This window comes from Elephantulus edwardii, unplaced genomic scaffold (genome assembly GCF_000299155.1).
Source record: "Elephantulus edwardii isolate Elephantulus edwardi_28Jun2011 unplaced genomic scaffold, EleEdw1.0 scaffold00001, whole genome shotgun sequence".
Lineage (NCBI taxonomy): Eukaryota > Metazoa > Chordata > Mammalia > Macroscelidea > Macroscelididae > Elephantulus > Elephantulus edwardii.
The window spans coordinates 1,546,891-1,573,539 of NW_006399751.1; the positions used below are offsets into that span (position 1 = coordinate 1,546,891).

The window sequence follows — 26,649 nt, forward strand, 5'->3', positions numbered from 1 at the left end:
GTGGTGGTGTGGTGGTGGTGGTGGTATGTCCTCTCAAGTTGGAACCAACCGATAGCTGACCCTCCAGTGGATGCTGAGAGGTAGTAAACTGCATGAGAGGAGAATGGTCATCTTTCTCCCAAGAAGCAGTGTGTGGATTCGAACCCCATACCTTGGGTTGACAGCACAATTCCTTACCACTCAGGCACCAGAGAAGATCAGAACCCATGATTATAGTTTTTATCTAAATAGGTTATTTTGGTTGCCTACTTAGTGAAATACTAAGAAAATATTTCAGACCAAACACTAAAGGGAATGAAAGATACTATGTGCACATAAAAACCTGTACCCATATGTCCATAACTGTATTCACCATACAAGCCCTAAACTAGAAATGAACCAAAGTGAAACCACCAACTGTTAAACGAGCTGGTATACATCCATCCGGTGGCGTATTCTTTTGGCCATGAAGAGGCAAGATACACTTGTGCTATACTGGTGCTAATACAACATAGATGTTCCTTGATATTATGTCAAAAAAGTCAACAATAAGCTCACTACTATATTAATTCTATTAGATACAAGGACCAGAATAGCCACATATAAACAGCTCAGTGGCTGCTGGGAACCTGGGATGGGGTGAGGGGAGAGGAGTAACTGCTTAATGTGTACAAAGTTCCATTTTCAAAGTGCTCTGGAGGGAGGCTGAGGTAATGGTTACACAGCATTCTGTCTTTGATGGGCTTTGAGACATCCACTCCAGTCTGACTCTTCTTGGTCCCTGCTTTCAGGGAAGGCACTGGAGTCAGGAAATGCTTCTCATTTGAAGGTGGTTAAAACGCTAAGTTTTGTTATGTTTCTTCTATATCAATCTGCAAAACTGAAGAGTTAAGAAGCCCATTTTTCTCCTGAGGAACAGCTGGTAGATTCCAACAACCTGCCTTGGGGTTGGCAGTGCAACTTCTTACCACTGAGCCACCAGAGCTCCCGAAAGGTTTACGATCACTGTAAAAATGAAGAGCCAAATATTTTTTTTACTATTGAAATGAGCAATAAACTTAAGATAAATGAAAATGGCCTGAGTATCAGAAGGCTGAAAGACCGTCCTAATGTCAACATCTTCTTTGACACTTGTTGGAAGAGCAACATCCAGGCTGAAACTCCCGCACAGCCTGGTAGATGGTTTGCACAGAGCACGAGCCTGGGCAAGTGTCCAATCAAGATCAGTGCTCCCACCCAGCGATGACAAGGGGAACCAGAGTCGCTGGTCAATGGGCCTTCTCAGGGTGCAGGATCCAAAAGGTTTCCTCAGTTATCAACTCTTGAGGTTGCACCAACCTACAAATCTATGTGTAGTGTGCTACTCGGGAGCTGCTGGACCACGCACGGAAGTTCACAGTGACACTGAACAGATCAGGAAGTGTATGAGCATTTATGGTCTCCAACAACAAAGGGCAATGCACAACCTGTCATTAACTGGATAAACAGTGAGTTGGAAGCCTGATTTATTATCTGATTAGCATTCATTCTGAGGCACCCAAGAGAGCATTCATGGAGCCAGTGCTCCAAATGGCTAGAAGACAACTTAAAATAACATTTGGGGATACTTAAATAAATAGCTTTCTCTTACATCATCATATTATAAGCCTAAGTATCTGTAGACCTCAAGGACTTAATCCTGTTGCCACTCGGTCAATTCGAACTCATAGAGATCCCACTGGTCAAGCCAGAACTGTTTGTTCATATATATAAAAAACAAAGCCTTACTGAAATGTGTTCCCTAAAAGGGTGCTTTATGTCTCAATTTTTAAAAGCCTAGACTTAGTAATTAAAAAGTTTCTCTCTTTTGGTGTGTGTGCTTTTTTTAAATTGAGATTTTAATGGAAGTTTACAGAGAACTTGGATTTCCATTCATTCATTGTTGTACATTTTCCTCCCTGCCTTCCTACCCCCCTCAATTTCGTTTTCTTTGGAAAGAAAACCCCCTCTCTCATTGTTATACAGTCCCCCTCAAGTCCACTTTACTACGCAGCTCTTATTCTGGACTCTTGTCAAGCCAATCATCATATATTCTTTTTATACAATTCTCTCCCTCATCTGCTTCAATGCTGTGTACATACATTATTTACCCCCTCTTTTCTTCGTTCCCTCCCAACCCCCCAAGGTTTAAGTTTTTCATAAGTAAAGATCTTTGCCCTGTTTTAAAATTATCTATGCTAAACACCTTATAAATTTAGCATAAAAACACAGAATCATTCACATCCAGGTTTCATGTTGCAACCACCTTATTAATCAGCAAACCAAGGAATCAAGCCCATTAAATGGTACAAACTTTGCTAAAATCTTAATACATTTCATAGTTTATTCTCGTTATTAGAAACCAAGACAAAACTCTCTACCTTTTGTCCTTCATAATGCTCTTTTATTGTCTAGAACAAACCAATACTACTTTAGGACACAGCATCTGCAAAGTAAAAATTCTTTTCATAACCATTGTATACTGTTGTTGAGTCAGAACCAACTCACAGCTGACCCTAGAGCAGGTTTCCAGAGACTGTAAATTGAACTAGAGGAGAATGCCCTTCTTGCTCCCACTGAACAACTAGTGGATTTGAACTATGTGCCTTTGGGATGGCAGTGCAACTCCTTACCACTAAGTCAACAGAGCTCCCTATAATAATGTTAAGATGCTTATGTTAACATGCAGTGGTGGGCATCACTACTGTTTACAATTGAATCCATAAACAAGAATTTTAAAATGTCTTCCTTCTAGTTTCTAGTATGTATTGATAGTTTTAACCCACATAAATCAAAGTTCTTTGGGAACCTCAGTTAAGTTTTAAGAGAAGGGGACAGGGAAGATCTTAAATCTTAAATGTTGTGTGAGAAAGGATACAGAACAAGACATAGTAAAGCATTACTATTTATGTGAAGGAAAAGGGCCTACACAGAGAACAGCCACATCTGTTTTGTCACAGATCTCTATCCCAAGGGTAGGACCCTTACTCTTCAGAGGACCATGACCTGTGAGAAGGCAAGGTTTCGAAGTGGAATCGGACCCAATGGAATAAAACAGAGAGGCCTTGCATAAAGCCCCTTGATGATCTGTCAAGAACTGAGTATGATTAATTCAAATCTCTGTGTTAGCAATCCCTCACCCAGCTCTTAGCTGCATATGCCCAACCCGACTCCCCACCCAATGAAGATGCCCTCCATGGTTCCCGAATCATCATCACCCGTCTACAGATGCCTCATCCTGGGAGAAGGGGGTAGTTTTTCCACCTGATTCATACAGGTGAGCAGCAGGGGGAGAGCAGGTCAACAAGGGAGCAGTGTCTGTGGAAAGACAGTGGGGGCCTGAATCTCACACACAGTGGCCACACAAGTACACGTGCTGGCCAGTGGGGACCACCAAATGTAACTCATAAATAGTAGAAAGGGAGATCTGGGGATGAGCAAGTGCACGCTTGGAGAGGCCGCCTCCGGCGCTATTGGGTACCAAGAGGGTTTGCCTCTGCCTCAAGACCAAAGTATACATATTTATCCAGTCTTTTGAGAGCTAAATGAGAGCAAAGAAGTCATCAGAGCTACCAACTTTGAGATGAAGTGCAAAAAGAAAACATCTAGAGCCCATAGAATCTGACTCCTCAAAAAAATAAAGACCTACTACTGACAAACAAAAGATCAGTCTCTGCTTCTAAAATTGTGGCGTTCTTGAAAGAGCATAGAAATGCTCCTGGTTGAAATTCTTGACCACTTTTATGAACTGGGATTTCTGGTCCTCCTCCCATGTAATACCTGCGCTCCACCTGTCAAAGAAGAACAGAAGGAAGTGCCTGGGCCCTCTGAAGAGATGAAATCATCTCTACCATCAAAATCATCCAAAGACAATGCTAAATTAGAGCAGTGGAGCCATCAGAGATACGAACTTTGAGATGAAATGCAAAAAGAAAACATCTAGAGCCCGTAGAATCTGACTCCTCAAAAAATTGAAGACCTACTACTGACAAACAAAAGATCAGTCTCTGCTTCTAAATTGTGGCGTTCTTGAAAGAGCATAGAAATGCTCCTGGTTGAAATTCTTGACCACTTTTATGAACTGGGATTTTTGGTCCTCCTCCTATGTAATACCTGCGCTCCACCTGTCAAAGAAGAACAGAAGGAAGTGCCTGGGCCCTCTGAAGAGATGAAATCATCTCTACCATCAAAATCATCTGAAGACAATGCTAAATTAGAGCAGTGGAGCCATCAGAGATACTAACTTTGAGATGAAGTGCAAAAAGAAAACATCTAGAGCCCGTAGAATCTGACTCCTCCTCCAAAAAATCAAGACCTACTACTGACAAACAAAAGATCAGTCTCTACTTCTAAAGTGTGACGTTCTTGAAAGAGCAAAGGAATGTGCCTGGGTTGAAATACTTAATAAGAAATTTCATAAACTGGAATTTTTGGCGCTACTACTTTCTACATAATACGCACGATTACAAGGTAAATCAGGTGCACCAGCCCCGGAGGAGGCTTAACTCTCAGACTTGGAGGAAGCCCGATTCACCCACCTGCCTGCTCATTACTCACCACTGTCTATAGTCTCCAGAAAGAAGTCCATCAGGAAGCTCAACCACAACCAAAAACAAGTTTGAAAAATTCTTAGATAGGCTGCAGCATCATTTACAACAATATTTAGCCTGCAGTGGAAATTAAAATTGAAACTGCAAATAATAGTAGAAAGGGGCCAAAGTGGTCGGTGAGACCACCCGTGCTGCCTTAAAAGCAAGAGGACACTTGGAAAGTGTCTGAGTTAGAGGCCCACTGGAGCCACAGTAAGACAAAGGGAGGAAAGGGAAAACCACAGGGGCACAAAGAGGGGCGTGGGGGGATTCACTGATACACCTGGTCAAGAATATCAAATAACTCAAAGGTTTTCACTTAACCAGAGCTGCCAACTGGAAACTTGCTGCTTGTTAAAGTGGCCTGACTCACTGCCCTCTGGCTGCGCTGTGACATTTTTCCTCATGTCTGCCAACTATTGCAGGGTATTTACTACAAAGCACGGACACTGCTATATGTGCGAAAGCAGGCCAAGGAGACCGCATTAAGCCAGCCAATGGACGCCTTGTTCTTGGCCTTCTGAATCTCCCGGAAAGTGCCCAATCTCCTGGCCTTCTCGCCTCTATTTTAGGGTGAACATCCTTCCACACTCTGTCCACTCTGGCTTGTTTCCACAGCTCCTCTCACCACCCTCTCATTCATCTTCCCCAACATACTCTAGTTTGCCAGAGGTGACTGCCCCTCTTTGGGACAAGCTATCTGATTTGTAGGACTTAGTGCTAAAAGAAAACGGCACAATTTCTTCTCCTGAAATTTAGACTTTCAGGATGAGGGCAGCAGAGCAACGGTGCCCACACAGGGCCCTGTGTGACTATTCAAACACCCACAAGCTGGCCCTGCCAACCTCAAGTGCAGGTACAGCCAAAGCATAACACCACTGTCTGCCCAGCATCACATAGCATTTCAAGAGCAGGGAGGCTACAATCAGCACCATTGGCTCCAAACGCGACCCAGAAGCTCATCAACTCCCCAATCCCTAGCCCCAGAGCAACCGCTCACATCCATTAGCACAACAATTGCAAATTGATCTTACAGGTGAAGAAAAAGCAAAGTTTCTAAATCTCTAGTGTTCACCAAGCCAACTGGAAAATTCTGAAAACTGAAGTTCTGAAGATCCCTTTCTTACCATAAAACTCCTCTCCTGCACCCCCAGAAACCCTAGACTTTGAGGAAATTGAGAGGTTCTGGGGGTGCCCTGGGCCTCAGAGGATGGACAGGCCAATACACAGAGCTCTCCCAGAAGAGAAGCTGAAGAGGCCAAAGTTCCCAAGATACTCCTTCAGAATAATGGTACCCACTCCAGTGTTACTTTTCTTGGTTTCAGCAAAGTGACTGATGTCAGAGACACTCCTCAGAAGACAGGATTCTCAGCCATTAAAGCCTCAGCCTATGGACTAGCTTTCAGCAAACAAATAAAAAGGTGAACAAAGTGTCTGAACACACAAGATAGTCGCAAGTTACTGAGGGAATCCCTCACCTATGAGAGACCGGTGCTGGTGGGCAACTACCCCAGCTTTCCAGTGCCAATCACCACCACTCACAGACTCCCTGCATCACCCACCAGCTCCCATGCATCCAATGCACCACAAGTCAGAAAGCAGGCAAATCCCAGGGTAAGGAGGTATTAAGGCTCGCGAGGCACACTCTCACCCCTCTCAAGAAAAAAAAAATACCATTTAAAAGGTTTAAAAATGAGCCAACCTTTCCAGCTTCCTAACAATATCAACACTATGTCCCGGCAGGGAGGACAAGAAGGCGTGGAGCCAACACTCTGCCAAAGTCAACAGGGACCTCACACAGGCATAATGAAGTCAATCAGCAGCAAACTATAGCTCTGCAAAACAAATAGAGTTAGAAAGGAAGGGGGTTTGAGAAAGATGCAGCCTTCCTACCACAAAGAGATGATGTATCAACAAGCAGGTGTAAGTAGAGACCAGAAGAGTGCCTAAAGTCCCTGACCTGCATGCAGTCTCGGTTCACCTCCCAGCACAGCACCCAGAGCCTTTAGGAAAGTATCAGCCACAAATCAAGCTTGAGCCTCTGGAAGCCTCTACAGTTCAGGAAGGAGGAGGAGCAGAAGCTGCTTGAGGAAGCAAAAATGATCATTAAAAAAAAAACAACAACCCAACCTAAGAGGAGAATTGGGACAACACAAGCAAGCATCTAGGAAACTTGCAATTGCATTCTAAACAGGAAGAGTCAGATACCCCAAGAGCTCTTAACAGAAGAAGAGTGTCCAGTGAGACACCATTTAGGACAAGCAGACCAAAAGAAAAGTCTTCAATACACTAAGTTCTAAGAAGCAAGCAGTATCAGAAACTTCCTGGAAGATGCCTTTAAAGACCCAAGAGTTCCTCTGGCTCAAACACCAACGCAAGCAACCACCAAAGTTGCTTGCAACACCAATTATGAGTCAACCCAGGAGACCTTTCTTTTTAGCCAGACTGGAAGCCCTATACCAAGTTTCTAGGAGTCTTCTGGGTCTCAAGTGCAGTCTGTGCCTCGTATCTGCTCAGATCTAGGGCAGCTGCCGTTATACCAACAGACATAAGAAACTAGTGTCCTGAAGAACTGGGCTTCCCAGAACGCCAGCCATCCTTTTTTACTCCCAAGGTGGCACTAAGATGCCCACCCTACCAGGACTCTTCAGCCCCTGAGACCCCCAGGTGCTTCCTCTCCCTCACATTTACCTAGGACCATCTGGAGGTGCTTTCCTCAAACTAAAACTTCCCTTTTCCTAAGAGGGTATATGCAGACAATAATCTGAGGTTTGGGCATTTTTTAAAAAACCAAACTGATTTGGTAGCTACAGATTCCACTCCCCACACTCTTTCAAACATCTATCACCAACAATCAAGCACAGTATGAAGTTCTTCTGAATCTTCAGAGCTCAGCCTGGACTGGGGGTTCTGCCTTCTGGGGAATCTCCAGCACTTTTAACTAGGACTCATCTGAGGTCTCTCTTCACCGTAAACTTCATTTTGCTAAATGCCTCACATTTCTGCAAATGCCAAAGACCTTCATCATATCCAGGGCTCTCCAGCACAGAGGCACCAAAAGAAAAGTGACAACTCCCACCTCGCTCTGGAATCTTGGGTTACTTCACAATCTCGCACCCATACCCTGGTGGGCTTGCTCCTGAATGAGGAACTGACACTTCTGAGGGTTGTGAAGTTGGGTTTTTTCCAAGGATTCAATACAGAAAAAAAATCACCTCAAGGTCTTGCTCCCTAAGAATTAACTGTATGTAGATTCAGGAATCTGAATCTGAATTCATGTAGATTCTGAAATATGTATAAGTATGTAGATTCTGAAACTGATTCTGGAATCCATATTTTAGTTAACTGTAAAGAAATTCATACTAAATGCTTTTGAAAAATAACTTATTTTTACCATCATCTCATGTGATCCTCCAGACACAGAGGCACAGAGGTAGGCAGAGAGCACCAAGGTGAGGAAAGGGAGCCTGCCAAACCGCAGCACGACCATCAATAACCACTCGATGAAGGTTCACCCACTGGCAACGCTGCAAAGCAGTAGTACTTCTCAACTGGAGGCGACTGGGCCCTTCCTGACCCCAGAAGGCACTGGGCTATGCCTGCTCACAGGAGTACTACTGCTATCTAGTGGCCAGAGACTCTACTATGCACAAGACAGTCCCAGTGCCTCGCACCCCTACCCGACCATCACCAACGTCAAGGAAAAATTTTCTGGCCCCGAATGCCATTGCTGTCAGGTTGAGAAAACTCCTAGGGACACATTCTTGAGTCATGACCTCCTCGAGCATCTCAGAAGACCGTCGAACTCCTCCCTAGAAATGGTGGTGTTTCTGCAAACATACATAGACACGCAGGTAGAGTTTTGTACTTTGAGGGAGAAGGGATTTAAATCAGCCCCCAATGCCCTTCAAAAACAACCACCGATTTCAAGACCACTAAAGAATTTTTTTTTCTAAAGAGAATTGATGCCTTTGAGTTGTGGTGCCGGAGAAGAGTGTTGAATATACCATGGACTGCTTAGAACAAACAGGTTTGTCCTGGAGAGGGTGAAGCCAGAATGTTCCCTGGAGTCAAGGATTCTGAAGCTTCGTCTGACATACTTTGGGCATGTCGCCAAGGAGGGACTGGTCCTTGGAGAGGGACATATGTTTGGGAGGATGGAGGGACGGTGCAGGAGAGGAAGACCCTTGATGAGATGGATCAATTCTGTGAGTGGAGTGGTGGGAAAGAATGTGTTTGAGACAGTTGAGGTTGGCACAGGATAAAACAGCGTTTAGGGCTCTTGTACATAGGGTCGCTATGAGTCGCAAACGACTCGATGGCACATAACAACAAACAACAAAAGAGCATTCCAATTTTCTTCTGTGTTTACAAATAAAAGAGATCTTGCTCCAGCTAATCCTTCATATTTAACCTAATCTGGCCGGTCCTAGAATGATCACCATGTGGTAAGAGAAGACGACTGAAGTACATCAAGGTTTGGGTTACGTGTTCCAAGGTAGCACAACCACTACCTAGTACGGATGAAGGCATGCACACAGGCACTACAGGTTTGGAGTCTACCAGCGGAACCACTACTGCTGTAGGACCACTGTCCTCCGGAAACATCCTGACACCATCCCAGCTTTCCATCTGGCTCACCCACTCTTCCTGAGCCTCCCCGGGATGAAGCTCAGGCTGAGAGCAGTCCGCAAATGTGCCTGGCCAGCCCTACCACGCACTGGTGACAGCGGCACTTCTGGTCAAACCTGGCAGCAGACCAAGTAGGAGGCCACCAGCTGGCTGCACATCCCAAGCATTCACAACTCCGCAGGAACTGCCTTGAGTCTCACACAGGGGCTCCGCTGGCAATCTCACAGCTCCCGAAGTCATGACAGGATGGTGTTATCAACAGCAGTCACAGTGAACACACACAATGGCGTCATGCAAATCCACCACACGTGCATTTGCAGGAAGCTGGCCTGTGTGTCCAGGGGGTTGCTGAGGCCCCGTCTCCACAGCCCTGGGAGATCGGTCAGTCGCTGGAGGAGGTGTTGGGCGAGTCCCCCAGGGATTCGTTCCTATGCCTCCATCAAACCTCTCCTCCCTTTCCTTCCCATTTTCTTTGCTTTCAGGAATGATGCGTGGATGAGGGAGGGTCTGCAGCCCTGCAGGAGCCAAGCTCACTTTCCTCCTCTTGCCAGACAGTGCACAGTAGGACTGTAGGATCCCAAGGCTTGTCCTCTGTCCTCATTACCTGGTGAAGGCCTTTTCTTTTTGTTGTTCATTGGTTTCCTGCTGAAACTACCTGGTATGAGACCTTCATTTCGCTGGAGGCCTGTGATCATCAAGAAATTGCATTATATTAAACTGTGTCCAGAGGCCCACTTTTATTTTTTAATTAAAACACAAATCCAAATTCTTTTCGAAAACAACCAACCAACTGAACAGATGACATATATGTGCCCTGGACCAATTTTAAAAAAAAAAAATTAGTACTGTTTTAAAGCTACATTCTCCACCCGCTACCCCTGACATTCCTTTCTCCTCCCTTCTTCTCTCAAAACTCTCAAAGTTATTGCTGGGAAATGACTCACAGCTGACACTCCATTGTGTTCCCCAGACTGTCGAATGCAGGGGAGAAGACTGGGTATCTCCTTTTTGTAGTGGATTCAAACCTCCAGAGAGGCACTGTCTTTATGTTGGTAGCACAGTTCCCTATGGACTAAGCCACCAGAGCTCCTGCCTCTTCTTGAGGGAAAAGAAACCAAGCCAACCCCACTGCCATGGAGTCCATTCCGACTCACAGCAGACTTGGATTGCCTACAGTTTCCTGTGCACACAGACTGCTGCATCGTTCCCCAGCAGAGTACCAGATAAGCTTGAGCCACTCACCTTTTTGTTAGAACTCAAATTCTTTAACCACCACATTATCTGCGGACAGATACTACTTCAGTGTGATGTGAATCCCTGTGTTTTTCCTACTGTCACAGGACAGTCACAGAGGCAGCAGCAGTATGTCACTATCGTGTAGTGTGTTTGGCAACCTACAGAAAAGGATAACCCCCTACCTAGCCTGGGTCCTGCACGGATGCACCTCTGGCACATCCCCTGACTTGCCTGATGGCTTACTGTACACAGGTGGCTTTGTGAAAGGGCTCTGGGAAGTTTCCAGTGCAGGCCAGTCCCTACTGCAGGAGGCTGACTCCCACGGTTCTGCTCCCCGAGGAGACCTGGGAGAGCAGAAAGACACGGTCCACCTACTTGCTGCCCACACAGCAGCCCCACAGCCCCCGATGTTTGCGTCCTAGAACAGGCTGCATGAACCCTGCCTACATTTGATGGAGGAGGAACAGGCCTAGGGGAGGGAAAAGTGAGAATGTCACTCTCAGTGAGCCTCAGTGGCTGGCACAAGCCACAATGCATTGGAATAAGCAGCGTTTTCAGAACCTCAGCTCTCCTCCACAGAGGGCTGCTTACCTGCCCAGAGGAACCCTGCCTGGTGCTGAGCAAGCTTGACAGCCACCTGTGGTTCCAGAGTGCAAACACTGGGGGGGGGGGAGAGGAACCCAGTCACAGGAAGTGTTGGTGGGGCTACAGTGACCCCTGCTGGCTCTGCTAAGCTCTAGAGCTGAAGGCTGGGTTTGGGTACTGCCTCTCCTAAGCACCTTTCTTCTTCAGCCCAAGACCACTTCTAGGCGAGCTCTGGTGGCCTAGTGTCAAGAAGCTGCAACTGCAATCTCTGAGATGCACGGCTCGAATCCACCAGAAGGAGGAACAATCTCCTCCTGTACCAGTCAGATCTGATTTGACGGTACACACAAAAAACAACGAAATAAAATAAATTTTAAAAAAAAAAGACCACTTCTAAGGAATCCTCAGGATTCCTGTGCACAGGCAGGGGGGAGGGTGGCAGGATGTCCACCACATACAGAACGCTTGTATTTACTCTGCGTCATCTGGGGCTTTCTGCGTGTCAGACGATGGGACCAGCAAGCACTCTGGGGGCCCATAATGGCAAGATGACTGTGTTGCAGCCCACCAAAGCGTTTAGTAAGTGAGGAAGACAGTCAAGGAAAGCGTGGCAAAGGTCTGACGGTGTAACTGCCGTGGGCTGGGGAGCCAAGTGTTAAGGAAACCTAGGTCAATTGGAGGGGAACTAATGGGGGAGCAGGGGTTTGAGCTACACTTTGACAGGAGACAGAAAAGAGGGGAGAGGACTTTCCAGAGCTAGCGGACAGAATCAGCGTGGTCAATACCTCTCCTCTTCACTGTCTCCTTGACCCTCCCCGCTAGCTCACCGCTGTTCACTGCAGGCCTCCACTTCATGGCGCGCCCCAGGCTGGGCCTGTCCTCTCTGGTGGAATCCCTGTCCCTTCCCAAGCCTGGCACTTAGCACGCACACATAGTTCCCTGAATCCTGCATCAGCCTGTCCACAGTGAAGACACTTGAGAATTCAATCAGAGGATTCAGTTAAGTGGAATTATTCTTCCTCTGAGAGAACTAGACATCATCTCTCAGGTAAGGAGAAAAGATTAGGGACTTAAGCTGACAGGAGGGCCTCTCCAATACCAGATGAGGGGTCAATCCAATCCATTCAAAAAAGGAAGCTGAGAATGGCTGCACGCTTGAGGCCTGTAATGAATGCCATCCAGCTGTCGTCCAGGGGGAAACGGCTGCACTGCCCACTTGCTTTGCTGTACGTATTCTCGGTAACAAAAAGAACAAATTTTTGAAAAATAAAGATGTTTCTCAGTATCAGCACAGGAGCAGGAGCGCAGAGACAACAGCAGTCACCTGGGCAGCAGCATTTTTTTTTCTTTTCCTGATATTCCTGTCTCTATCAGGAACTCGGCTCAGGAGGAAATCTGACTGGAAGTGAACTCCAGTGACCACCAGAGGGCAGAAGACAAAAGCTTTCCCTGTAAAGGCAGTTTGCAGGGGAGAAGGCTGGCCGTGAGGGGTTCCCAACCTTGGCAGCACACTGGATTCAACTGGGGGTGCTTGAAGCACTTATGACACCAGTTAAAGTTTTCAAATCCTCATCAGATTAGCCCGGGATGCAATTCCAGCTTCAGTATCTCAAAACCTCCCCATGAGATTTTTTTTTTAAAGGGAAGAAGAATAAAAAGAGCAACAGCTTCTCAGATTATGGTGCTATTCACTTGGTTGAAGACCACTGGGCGAGTCTGTTCTCACCTAAAGTGCAGCCCAAGGGAAGCCCCCAGCAACCTCGCCTGGGGCAAAACGTCTGGATCCGGCCCAGACCTCTTAAATCACAGTCTGCATTTTAGCAGGTTCTTCAGAGGATGTGTGTGCAGTCCTGAGAATGACAGGTCCCACTAGGTGAATCCTTAGGGAAATTCTAGTCCAATATTATATCAGATACAGAGATGGAGGCTCAAAGGGGTGGGGCCATTTGCTTAAAGTCACTGGCAGTGTAGGGTGGGTACACAAACCTCGAGACCCCTTGGCAGTCCAGTCCTCTTTATCTCATGGCACCTTGTTCCTCCAACACTGACCCTGGAACACACACACACACACACACACACATTCTGCTAAATTATGTCAAAAGTTTGGGGAGTACCTAGAATTCCCCATAGCTCTTAACACTGGTCTCTGGAGATTCCCAAGGATGTCTGTGGATCAAGGAACTTCTTCTATTCTAACATTCAACTCAGGGCAGACGGATACCCATGACACGAGCTGAAAACCACCTCTCACATTGACAGGCTGTGATACCGTATCCCAAGCTAGAAAAACAAAGGAGAAAAAGATCAGTGTAGGGCACTTCAGTCAGGAAAGGTTTCCTGCAGGCTGAACTTGAGAGAGTTAGATTGCAGCACCTACTGAAGAAGGGAGCCACATTTCTGGTCAGAGGATCAGGATGAATGAAGGGTACTCCTGGGGCAAAAAAAGAGGTCAGGCTGACAAGTGCACCAGTTGAGGGTTGGGCAGAAGACAGAGATGAAGCTCAGAGCCTGAAACTGAGCTGGAGCCACGGAAGGTGTTCAAGGCAGGGCCTTAGAACCATCTTCTGTGCTCAGCTCTGCCGTCGTGTGAATTAGAGCAGGGAAAAGAGAGGCTTTAGGAACCCTCAGGCCTAGGAACTTACTGAGGACATGACTCCAGGTTCATTCATCTCCAGGTCATCAATATCTGGCACACCCTGGTCCTGGTGTCCACATGGTCATCTCTAAGGGAGGCTTTGCCTTTAATCCAAGAGCAAATTAATAATAGTCAAGGCCTAGCTCAGAAAATGCAACACAAGTGATACTTCTGTGCTCTGAGCTTGTTACACAACAGAGTGGAAAAGGCAGCTGGAACTATGTCCTCAGATTACAGTGAGAACTGTCTGATAGTATCTGCTCAGGACCTGGCATGTTCTGAGGTCCCTTCAAGCACTCCTTCCATCACCACTTGCCCTCGAATTAATCACAGCATTTGTTGATTACAGCTAATGGGAGCTCTGGTGGCTTAGTGGATAGGCAGATGCACTGTCAACCCCAAAGCAAGGCTCAGGCCATAACCGCCAGAACTCCTCTAACAGTTATGGGGACAAATCTCAATTCTTCCTCGGCTTTTATTCCCTATCTACCCTCCCTGCTCCCAACATATACACACTCTTTAATAAACAGGCCTTCATTCCCAAAGGAATGTTCCCCCAAACTGTCAGCCCCAAACTTCTAGCACCTTCCTCGAAGCTGAGCCTAGGGCTGCCTAGTCCATTAAAAGCAGTGGGTTCGTTCTCCCCAGGAGTCTAATTCACTGTGGCTGTGCTGGCATCCTAGCCTGGATGATGGGGTCCTGGAGAAGTCTGTCCTCAGGACTTCTCCCAGATCCAGCACAGTACATGGAAGGCTTACCGCTCCCTCACACGTATGTCCTCTCCTGGCTCCTCTATTTCTGTTCAACAGCCACTGTCGCTCAGCCTGTCCTATGTGATCTGAAACGGCCCTTGGGAACTCTCTAACAGCCTCTTCATCTCCCAACAGTCATCTCAGCTTAGAACCAACTGCCTTAGATTCTTCCTTCACCCGCATTCCAAAGGACCAACTGTCCTCCTGCCCTCTAGCAAATGCAGGTCAAGTAACAAGCCCCTTGGAAGCCCTCATCCCTCTACCCTCCTCATCCTCTGGGTCCACTGAAGTTGTACAGCATGCTGTTAAGAGTTGTTAATTCTCCCATGGGCTTATCGATTATCTAACCCCTCGAGCCATGTGCTCTGTGGGCATGCAGCTCTCATCTCAGTTTCCCCAGCTCCAAGACAATTATTAAACTTACCGGTAATATGATTCATTTTGTCAACTATTAATTCTGTTGTACTAACACTGACACAATATTATAGGCTAGTCTATCAACTTTCCTCATAATTGGCCATTTTCCACTAGTCTTTTGTTCCAGGATCTGATTCAGGATCATACATAACTACCAGGTGTTCCTGGTCTCCTCCAGTTGGAAAGAGGCCATAGTTTTTGCCTCTCACATAAGCTGGAAACTTTTCAAGTACCTGCCAGTAATTCTGTTGATTTTGTTAGGAGTCATCGAGGATGAACAATAAGCTGTGTCCTAACCTGTGCCATCTTTATCATACCAGGCACACTTGTGCCCACTGCCACAGTCACTGTTACCAATCCATCCTGTTAAGGGTTTTCCTCCCTTTTGTTGACCCTCCACCTTTCCAAGCATTTCGCTTTCCAGGAAGAGCCTTCTCCTATCAATACATCCAAAGTATGTGAGATGATGCTTCACCATCCTTGCCTCTGACAAACACTCTGGATATACTTTCTCCAAAACAGTGTGTGTTCTTTTGGCAGTCCACAGGATATACAATACACTTCTCTAACACCACAGTTCAAAGACATCATCACTTCTTCTGTCATCCTATTCACTGTCCAGCTCCTAGCAGCACAGCAAGTGGTTGAAAAGCCCACGGTCTGAATCAAGCACATCCTAGTCCTTAAACTAACACCATTGTGCCTCAGTAATCCAGAGAAATTCCTGAGTGCAGATTTCTCCAGCGCAGTACATCTCCTGATCTCCTGACTGCTGGGATCATGTGTATTGATTGTGGATCCAAGGAGATGAAATCGTTGATAATTTCAATTTTTCTTTATTATTATTATTAGTATTTTGCACATCTGTCCAGTGGAGAGAATTTTTGTTTTCTTGAGGTCGAGATGCAATCCATATTGTTGGGTGCAATGTTTGATCTTCTATAAGAAGTGTTTCAAGTCCTCCTCATTTTCAGTATTTCTGTTTCCAAGGCATATTTTCCAACTACTAGTCCTTCTTCATTTCCAATTTTTACATTCAGGCATCAATTATTATTACTGCATCTTGGCTGCAGGTTCAAGTCATTTCAGAGATAGAGATAATTAAAGATATAAAGCTTGACAATTAATAAAGATGACTGAAGAATTGGTGCTTGTGAATTGTGGTATTGGGTACTGAATACCCCATGGATTGCCAAAAGAAAAAAACAAGTTTCCTTGGAGGAAATTAAATCAGGGTGTTTCTTAAGGAAAAAACAAGTTTTGATCTCTATAAAGACCACTTTGCAAACACCTTTACCCTATAAAATATTCTAAAATTTTTTTTTGTTTCTACCAGTTCTAAAAGGAGCTCTGGTGACCTAGAGGCAAGAGGCTGAGCTGCAATCCCTAAGAGGAGCTGTTCAAGGCCACCAGCTGCTCCATGGGAGAAGTATGGGCAATCTCCTCCTGTGCAGTTAACTGCCTCTGAAAACTTGCCGGAGGTCAGCTACGGGTCGGTTCTGACTTTACAGTACACAACAACAACACCAGCTCCAAAGTAGGAATCAATTAGAAATTTAACAGTGTCAATAAATCCATTTTGTAAGCAAATACCAAGAGTTTCCCAGTTATTTTGATGTGCAGCCAGATTTGGGAGGCAGGGGGACATTAGAAGGAGTTGGGGGGAAGACTTGGAAGCTTGGGAGTATGCCCTAAATCCCTAGCAGAAGGCCCTTGAGAATAGTTACTCCTCAGCACCAGCCAAGCAGGGAGAGAGGGCTCAGCAAAGTCCAAACAGGGAATGTCCAGTCAGTGACCAGAGTTGTCACAACAGCCTATGATCAATAAAAATCAAGATGAGTATAGTGTGGGCACTTTATAGTAGTATCTCTCTGTAGTCTCCCAGCAACTCAGTGACATCAATTCCTTAAGACAACTTGCCCCAGGTCACATAGGCAGTCACCGGCTGACCTGGGCATAAACTGAAGAACATTACACACCAGAGGCCTCCGCAAGGTAGTTTGCAACACTCTGCTCTTCCAGGGCACTGTGTGAGGTGGCAGAGCTGTTCTCCCTCCAAAATGCATGGCCACAGACCAACGTGTAATTAATTATGAGATACTGCTTTCCTAGGTACTAGATACTGCCATCCTAGAGGCCCTGGTGACAGTGTGTGTAACGTACCTGGCTGCTAACCAAAAGGTCAACAATTTGAATCCACGAGCCAGTCCATGGAATAAAGAGAAGTAATCTTTTCCTGTAAAGATTTATGGCCTCAGAAATCCCACTGAGCATGGCCATGAGTTAGAACCAACTTGATGGCAACGAGTTTGGTGTGACAGGGGTATTCTAGTATGGTGTGGGAAGGGAATGGCCCTGTGTTTTACAAGGAAAACGCCCTCTGCATTCAGGAAACAACTGAGAGCAACTCCAACACTCCCAGGATGCACTGCAGTCACTAGGTCCTCTGGACTATCAGAGAAGGGAGAGAGGCCCAGTGTGAGCAGATGGAAAGATGACCCTGAAACCTACCTCAGCCATGCTTCAACTCCAGAAAACAGCATCAGAGGTGGGTGGGGGAAGTAAACCCTACTCAATACTAAAACACACTCTGACTTGGCATAAAACGTAATTGTAAACCTCACCAGGGCTTAGAAAATACAGCTGGCAATTCAAAGGCAGCCAACTTACCTTATAAAAATTGTTATTTCGAATGGGATGAAAACTTCTTGGTAGGCGGTTCTCTTGGACAGCAGCAACAGAAATATTCCTGAATAAGAAAGAGGGAAATGCCTTTTTAGAAACTATTATCTGTTCTGTCACCTATGCCACTACCCACCCCTCTCTTTAGTATTTTTTTTTAATCTCATATTCTTTTAGCATTGAATTTTACAGTCCTACTCTTCTGCCCTTAAAAATGAGATGACTCGACAAGAAGCCAAGATTCAGGAAATTAATAAGCTTGCCATTCAAAAGCAAATAAAACAATGCCACAAGTAAGCTCTAAATTAAATTTTCCCTGAAGTGTACTGCCTTATCTTTCTCTTGGTGGAGTGGAACTGTTGACCTTTGGGTCAGCAGCCCATCACACTACAAATACTGCAGTCTTCAATATGGACTGTATCTCAAAGTCAAGAAAACAAAAAATCCTCGCACCTGGACCAATAGGCAACATCATGCTAGATGGAGAAAAGATTGAAACTGTCAACTACTTCATTTTAGTTGGCTCTACAATCAATATACTCAGTACCAGCAGTCAGGATATCAGGAGACACATTGCACTGGGAAAGCATACAGTCAGGGATCTCTCCAAGTTACTGGGGAGCAATGATGTCAGTCTGAGTACTAAGGTGCACCTGGTTCAGGTCATAGTCTTTTCAGTCACTTGCTAATCATCTGAGAGCTTGACAATGAATAAGGATGACAGAAGAACTGATGCCTTTGAACTAAGGTACTGCAGAAGTATGAAAAAACAGATCTTGGAGAAGGTGCTACCAGAGTGGTCCTCGCAGGCAAAGATGATTAAGCTTCATCTCACATACTTGGGGCATGTTGATAAGAGAGGCTATTCCTTGGAGAGAGACATCATGCTTGGAAAAAGACGCCATATGGCAGGTGGGTCCTCAACCAGGTGGACTGAGGGCAGCAATTAGCTTGAGATGTCCGAGATTGTGAGGATGGTACAGGGAAGTCAAGGTTGGCTACGAGTGGCTCTCAACTGCAGCTAACAAGAACAACATAGCAAAACTAAAAAAACTTCGCTGTTTTCAAGTCAGAACCAACTCATTGCTGACCCTGCAGGGAGTTTTTGGAGGCTGTAAACCTCATGAGAAGAGACTGTCCACCTCTCTCGCTGGAGATGCTGATGGATTTGAATCACCAGAAAGGCCCAACCTTGGGCTAAGCAACACAAGTCGCTATAGACCACCCCACCTGATCACCCCACCAGAGGTCCCTCACCACCTGGAAAATCACCTAAAAATCCTGGTCTGCGCTTTCCTACTGGATTCACTTGTGGTGGCCATCTGGACTCTTCCCTTCCTCCTGACACCTTCCTTCACTCCAGAGCCAGGTCCTGGAGACTGAACGCCATGGATGTCTCTCAGCACCTTCGTCCTGCCTCCGCATGGCTGCGCCCACCTCCCACTCAGGGGTCCTGCCCAGGCACCCACCACAGCTGGTCGGCCCCTCCAGCCTTCGTCCACCAGGACACCCGTCACTCGCCATCGCAGGACACATGGCCACTCTGTGCTCATTGTGGCTCCTCTCGCCTAAGCTCGCCTCTGTTCTCAGAAGTTTCCCGAAACACCAACTGGACCACACGCCTGGAGCCTCCTTCACTTTAGGAGACCCCGGTATAGAAATGGCTCCTCCGCTCAGTAGACCTCGCGAACTCCTGTGCACCCCTCAGAACCCCAGCTCAGCAGCGCCCTCTCAGCCGAGGCGGCAGCACAGCCCCCACATCGCCCCCCCTCCAAGTGCGCTCCGCCCGCCGTGTGCGCTGGTGCGTCCTGCGCAGGCGCAGTGGATCTCACAGTGCCAGGATCCCTCCGCGCAGGCTCGTCACCGAGAAGAGGCGCCAACGCCACCTTGTCTCCCTCCGCGCGGCCTCATCACCGAGAAGAGGCGCCTACCCCTGTGCCACCACCTGGAGAGTGGGCGCCTCCCCGTGCGACTCCCCGGACCCTGGCGATGGACTGCCTGGGCGCTGCAGGGGAGAGCACACCCGGGGCGGAGGAGTGAGGCTTCTTCTCTAAAGCTTGTAAAGATAAAGGACTTTTGCAGTGGGCAGGACATCAGTCTTGTAACCTGAAGGTCCTGACTTCTAGCCTCAGGACAGGGCTATTTGCTGTAGTCTGTCTCTCTGGTCACCTAGTGGCAAGAGGCTGTGTTGCAATCCCCAAGAGAAGCAGTTCAAATCCACCAGCCGCTCCGTGGAAGGAGGACAATCTCCCCCTGTGCAATATACTGTCTCTGAAAACCCGCTGGAGAGTCAGCTATGCATCGGTGCCATCTCGACCATACACAGCAACCACAACCCCAGTGCCTGTTTCATAAAGTTTTATTTGAGCGTAGCCATGCTCAGTTGGTCCTGTATTGTGCATGCTGCTATTACGTCACAACAACAGAGCTGAGTCGCCGTCACATAAAACCACATGATAAAGCCTAAACTACTTACAGTCCAGTCCTAAGAAGTACATTGTTTCAAGGGGGAGAAAAAGTTTTGTTGGAAGGTGCCATCAAATCAACTCTAACAGTGACCCTGTGTACAACAGATCAAATCCTGAGCCTTCCTCATGATCCCCGCTGTGCTCAAACCCACTGTTGTGGTCACTATTAGTTCATCTTGTTGAGGGTCTACCTCTCCTGCGACCCTCCATCTTTCCAAGCAGGATGTTCTTCCCCCAATCACATGCCTAAAGTATGTCAGATCAAGCCTTCCCGTCCTTGCCTCCAAGAAGCACTCCGGATGCACTTCTACCAACATAGAGTTGCCCTTTCGGCAGTCATTGGCCATATATTCAATACTCTTTGCCACCACAATTCAAAAAGCTTCTGGTTTTTCCCTCCTTCCTTATTCATTGTCCAACTTTCATACATGAATCTATTGAAAATACTATCACTTGGGTACTTCAGTCTTTAAGCGGACATCCCTGCTCTTTGGGATTTTAAAAGGTAGCTGATAATAGATTTGCCTAATGCAGTATATTAATGTTTTGGTTTCTTGACTGCTGCCTCTGTAGGCATTGATTATGAATCTCAGTAAAATGCAGTATTTGTCAACTTCAATCTTTTCGCCATCTATCATGAGGTTGCTGATTGGTCCTTTTGTGAGGGTTTTTATGTTGAGGTACAACTGGTGTAATAACAAATTGACCCCAAAATTTATACCAGCTCCAACACAATTTTTATTCTTCTCATGGAAATAGTTCAGAATGGGACTTCTAGAGTCAGATAGAACAGGATGTCATGAAGTAGGGAGCTCTTTTAATACCCAAGACCCCATGTGGATGATTTTCAGGAACAAAGGTTTTTCCTCACAATTCAAGAGGCTTAAAGACCAGATCCATCTGGACCTTGCCAATTCCTTCTATGGGCTTTGTCTAGTTTCTACCAGTGACTTTTACCATTTCTTCACTTGTAGATGTGTCCTCCATAGCTCTCCCCATATCTGTACCTTCTGTTCCTTTTAGAACTCAGAAGTAGTAGGCTTACAACCCACCTTACTCTTCTGTGATTTAAGAGGAAACACCTATTTTTAAACAGAACCTCACACCCCAATGGGAGGCTCAACACTTTCAATACAGCAGCTGGTGGAGGGGGACAAGGAAGGAGGGAGTGGGAGGGGGCGAGATTGCTCATCCTAAAGACAGCTCAAAAATCCCATGAGCTTGTTTGATGTTGAGTGTTGTTGGTCTGTCAACTCATTGATGCAATCTTAGAGTGTCTTTGTGTACATGTTTTTTCCCTTAAGCTTTAAGATTCCAATAATTTTACTTCCTCTCCCCTCCCTGGTCCCCCCCAAAAAGACCAACAAGACTATATGGTCAAAAATTCCTTCCCCACTTTAGAATTTGCTGAATAGAAGCTTGAGCAAGCCATCACAAGTTTGTTATTTGAAAGGACTGACCACACATCCTAGAACTTTTTGCTCTGCAGTTTTATTAATGGCAAAGGCTGGATCTTGCAATATTTCCAGGCCAGCCCTAGAAATCAGTGATGGGGGAGGGGGAGGAAAAGCACCAAGCTGTATAATAAAAATCTAGGTGTGTAGGCTACACAGGCAGATGTGGAAAGGAGGGTTGGCTGGCCTTCGAGGGCTTCCATGGGCAGGGCTGTGCCATGAAATCTTTAATACGAGAGCTGATAAACAGAGGCACCGTCCTTCAATCCTGTGATCAGATATTGCTTGTCAAAGGACAAATCACAACACAGGATTTCTGAAAGCTCCTGTTCCTAGGGTAGAAAGGGACCAAAGAGCAAGGGACAGGATAAGCCAGAAATGAACCTTAGTTTAGGGCTCTTTCATAGCATAGACCTAAGACTTGGTCTGAGACAGGAGACATCTCTCCAGATCTTGGCCTAGGGCTTAACGTGAATCTCGTGATCTCACAACCCTGCAATCTTCACTCCTCCCATCGGTAAAATGCCCTCAGATGTCATCTCAGAGGTATTTCAACAGTATCTCTGGGAGACAACTAGGAACGGGGGTCATGAGCGGGGCTTTGCACATTCTCTTTCCTTCCAGTACCTGAAATAATTTTTGTAAAGAAGGTGCTGATAGGCCGTAGATGGAGTCATCCATTGTGGCCACAAAATAACTCCCTGTTAAAAAAAAAATAAAATCAAATAAAAACCCAAAAAACTCCCTGTTGAAATAAAGAAGGAAAGGAGAGAGCGAAGAACAATCCCTGACTAGCCTAGAGAGAGGACAAGGTTTGCCACTTCCCCAACTGTAAAAAGGCATAACCCAAGCCATTATCTGTCCCCTTTCCCACCTCGCACAGGACCATGAAAAGTGTCATTAAACAAGAGGACAATCAGATGGGGTCTTGATATGCTTATCTGCGCAGGAAGCTACCGGTTACAGAAAGCCAGTGATGTAGTGGGAGGAGGGTGAATAGAGAAGACAGGAGAGGTACTCTGACTGGAGGAGAAGATGGTGAGGGAGGAGGAGCCCTCAGGGTGAGTCATGTGAACACCTGCATCTTCATGTGGCCACAGTCGGGGCTGAAGCGGGAGGAGTTGAGAATAGGAAGTAAATTAGGGCCCAAGCACTGTCAGGATGGGTAAGCACCTGTGGGTGCCAGCTGGCTTTCCACTCACCACAGGAGGCAAACTTGAGGTTGTGATATTGACTGTTTCTTAAATGCAGGTTGACCTTAAACTTCTCCTCCCAGTAAGTGTGCAGGAGTATAATATCACTGTTTCTCAATCCCAGGAGCATCCACTCCTCACTGGGGTCATGGGAAATACCAAGGATCTGTTTGGAAGAAGGTGTGGAGTCAGTGGTTAGAGTTGCCAGTGTCATCTTCCATGCCCACCCTTGTCGAGCATGGGCCTCATCCCAGCCTTTCTCGACATTTGTACGGAGGGCTGAGTTTGCCCAGGTACCTCGTATTTTAATTTATGTTCCTGCAGTTTCTGGTAGGTCCTCATGTCCCAGGAACACAGTATGGCATCGTCACCTCCTGTCCAGAACTTATTGCCTGTGATATCAACATATCTGTACCCGCTCGTACAAAGTGTGGACTTCCTGGCAAGAAAATGACTTAGAGATTCTGCCTCTCTCTGAGCCTTGGAAGTGTTAGGACAAGAAACCCTTCTGATACATTTTCTAGACTCTGGCTGACATTACTTTGGTCATGTTGCCAGGAGGGACCAGTCCTTGGAAAAGGATATCATGTTTGGAAGGATGGAGGAACACTGTAAGAGAGAAGACCCTGGTGGAGATGGGTTGACACAGTAACTGGGACAATAGAAGTAGGTATATTGGAGAAAGATTGGCTCAGGATAGGGCAGAGATCAGAGCTATTGTGCATAGTGTTGCTATGTGTGTCTGGTGACTCGACAGCACAGAACAACAAACTACACAGAGTGGATACCAATGTCCAGAAATGGACATGTGCTTTCCCAAAGCCTCGCCATCAAGACTTCCTCCCCTGGTTGCATCCAAGGGACTGGAGAGAAAGTTCATACCTGACCAAGGTTTGACTTTGCAGATCCCAAATCTCAAGAAATCCACTGACAGAAGCCAGGCAGATCCGGGCATCAGAGGAGACTGCCAGGGAGAAGCACTTGTGGCCCATAGAAGGCAGATGGGCCTTGACTCGGAGGGTGGGTGCCAGGTCCCACAGAGTCAGGGTTTGAGCCAGGCCTCCAGTTATCATGCTTTCCTCATCCGGGAGCAGCTTGCAGGTGAGAACACAGTTCCGGCGGTTCTGTGGGCAAGGCTCATGTTCTCAGCTCACCCCCTTGAAACACTAACTGAGTCTTCTCACAGAGGGCATGGCTGGAATTTCCCAACCCCTACTGAGAAACTCACCTCAAAGTTCAGCTGATCCAGAGGGGCTGCCTCGCATGTGTGCAGAGCATTCTTATCCCACACCTTGATGAAGCCAAAGCCACATGTGTACACATGCTGAGCAGAGCGGCTGATGGCAGTGGCGTAGACATTCCTTCCATGGTGGAGTCTGCCAGACTTCCAGATCTTACATGGGGTCATCTGCCTGACTACCGCGTCATCAGCAACGGGGGGCTGATAATGGAAGAGGCCAGCCCTGGCTTCCCAACCTCTCGGAACAACCTGTCCCTGTCCCTGCCTGAATTTCTAGTTGCCCAGCCAGCAGCTCCTCTGGGACCTCCAGGCAGCAAGGCTGTCTTGTCTGGACTCTCTGGACCACAGAGCATCCCTTCTGCTCCAGCCCAGGTCGTGCTCGGGTTCTCTAAACTGAAGAGCAGCCGCGTGTTGGAAACAGACCATTCCGAGGGCCAGGAGTCAGAGCAGAGACTGGCTGAGGGCTCCATGGGGCAGAGAGTCAAGCTGTGAATGGAAGACCCTACGTATAGGATAGTGGGAAGGAGGGCAGCCTAGCGACACCACCGATGGCAGAAAGAATGAGAATGGGAGAGTCTTATACTCTGAATTTTATCTCCCAAATCTATGTGCTGGAATCTTAACCTTATACCTGCAGATTTCATTCTTTGAGGGAATAAGTGAATTCCTGAGGATTTGGAACTAACTCATAGCTGACCTTCCAGCCAGTTTTCAGAGATGGTAAATTGCATGGGAGGAAACTGCCCATCCTTCTCCCTTGGAGCCACAGGTTGACTCAAATCACCAGAGACATCTTTCTACTAATGAGGACAGACTGGTATAGAGTGTGACTCAGAACTACTAACACCCGAGTTGTAATGAGTGGCATAGACAGAGACAAACACAAAGCAGAGGCCGGAGGGGGAATGCATATCCACGAAGCTTACTTACCATCGAAGCTAGGAGCATCGGGTCCACTGGAAACTGAACTAGACAAAGAAGGGCCTCCTGCCCTCACCCACCCCCCGAGACACACTCCACATTCAGACATCAGTTTCTGGGACTGTGAAAGCAAATTTCTGTTTTTCAAGCCACCCATATGTGGTATTTCTGTTATAGCAGCACTAGACAACCAACACAGAGACCCAATTTCTGTCACTGCCTTCTTTCTAGCGCTTTCTTACTCGGGACAAGAGTTGGGGGAAGGAAAATATCTTAAATTTAAAACATAGCCATTAAAAAAGCACTTACCAGAGACCTGAGGAGTGACAGGGCTTCACTGGAAGGGGCCCAAGAGCAACGCTTACCTGCAGGTGACAGTTAACACCCCACTGCTCACAAAGGGGCAGCAGAGCAGAGAGGACATCTGGCAGTAACAGCGACAGGGTACAGGGAGATTCCTACCCAACACTAACCGCCCTCTGCTGCCCACCCTTGGGTTACCATCCCCTATCAAGGGACAAGGGATGGAGCCACCCCACCTGCACCGTGACAGCCTGTGCTTACTGTAGTCATATCCTGGTTGGAAGCTATGAATGGAGACAGGAGAGAAGGAGGTCGAGCATAGGATGAGTGGCGTGGTGCTGGAATGCACTATCCCCATGGCAGTTAATTGTTCCCTACGCAATCTTGCTCAAAGGGGACCTACCTTGGACCTGGCTCTGCTGCCGCTCTTGACCCTTCAGTTAAGAAGCCTGTGGCCTGCTGGGCCACAACGCCAATCACCCTGTGACCTAGGCCATGCTGCGTTGAGTGGACTAGGAGCTGCTTGTCCAAGCTAAACAGACATTCCGGTTGTTGCCATAGTTGCTCATACTGGAACAAAGTGCCAGAGCTTTCTGGCCCATTCCTCCTCTCCTCTGCTTCACCACAAACGTTGAGTGTGTAGAAAGAGGCCTCTTGCTTCTCTTCACTCATGTTCTTAGATCAACAGAGTGCCTGAATTACAGGGCTTGAAACATCAGGCTGTCAAACAGATTCTGAGGTCCCCTATGGTATAAAAGAAAACAGATCCAGATATGCATATGCATTGTTTAAGTTGTATGTAGAAGAGTCAGAGAATGCTTCCTTTGGTGAGATTAGAAAGATCTGGGGCCAAAATGATGTTTTATCGTAAAGGTGACAGTGACAATACCTAGTGCCGTCAAGTCAACACATGGCGCCCCTCCCTTGGGTTCCAAGGTAATTACTCATCTTTCTCCCTCAGAGGTCCTCTTGGATTAGAACTGCTGACCTTTCAGTTAGCACCCTGACATGTTACACACTATGCTATGTGCATTTCATGTGGGGCTTCATCCTCCAAGTAAATAAAACGTAAGACAATATACGCTACTTTCTGCACCCATCACAAGGTCTACTGCCCTCTAGAGGGGACAGTATAATGTGAAGAGGTGACGCAGATGAGGCTCGATTTGGATGGCAAAATTGCCCAATGATGAAGGACTTGGCTTGATGGTGATATTAATGTTTCTTATCCAATTCAGGGTCTCACCATGATAAAAGAATTGACACCAAGGCAACTGACAACGACAGCAACAGTACTCAATACCTGTGCAGATTCACTATCATATGCTTCAAAATGCATTGTGGTGTTGTGTGCTGTCGAGCCAGAACCAAGTCACAGCTGATCTTCCAGTGGATTTTCAGGTAGTCAATTGCATAAGAGACTGCTCATCCTTTTCCCATGGAGCAGCTGGTGGACTTGAACTGAATGCCTTTGAGATTGCAGCATAACTTCTTACCACTAGACTATTAGAGCTCTCTAGAGATGCATGGTTATTTAGATCTTTC

At 46.7% G+C, this 26,649-nt stretch overlaps 1 protein-coding gene across 1 annotated transcript in view; it reads right to left on the minus strand.

Annotated features, from left to right (window-relative positions):
- Nucleotides 1–22,533: 22,533 nt before the first annotated feature.
- The window catches only part of ZNF23 (zinc finger protein 23), a 20,384-nt gene continuing 16,268 nt past the window's right edge, over nucleotides 22,534–26,649 (minus strand). The window contains exons 6-9 of the mRNA XM_006878869.1: nucleotides 23,869–24,081; nucleotides 23,573–23,764; nucleotides 22,650–22,806; nucleotides 22,534–22,553 (exon numbers count right to left, since the gene is read on the minus strand). Of these exons, the coding sequence (XP_006878931.1) occupies nucleotides 22,534–22,553; nucleotides 22,650–22,806; nucleotides 23,573–23,764; nucleotides 23,869–24,081 (582 nt within the window). The remainder of the gene's footprint in view (nucleotides 22,554–22,649; nucleotides 22,807–23,572; nucleotides 23,765–23,868; nucleotides 24,082–26,649) is intronic.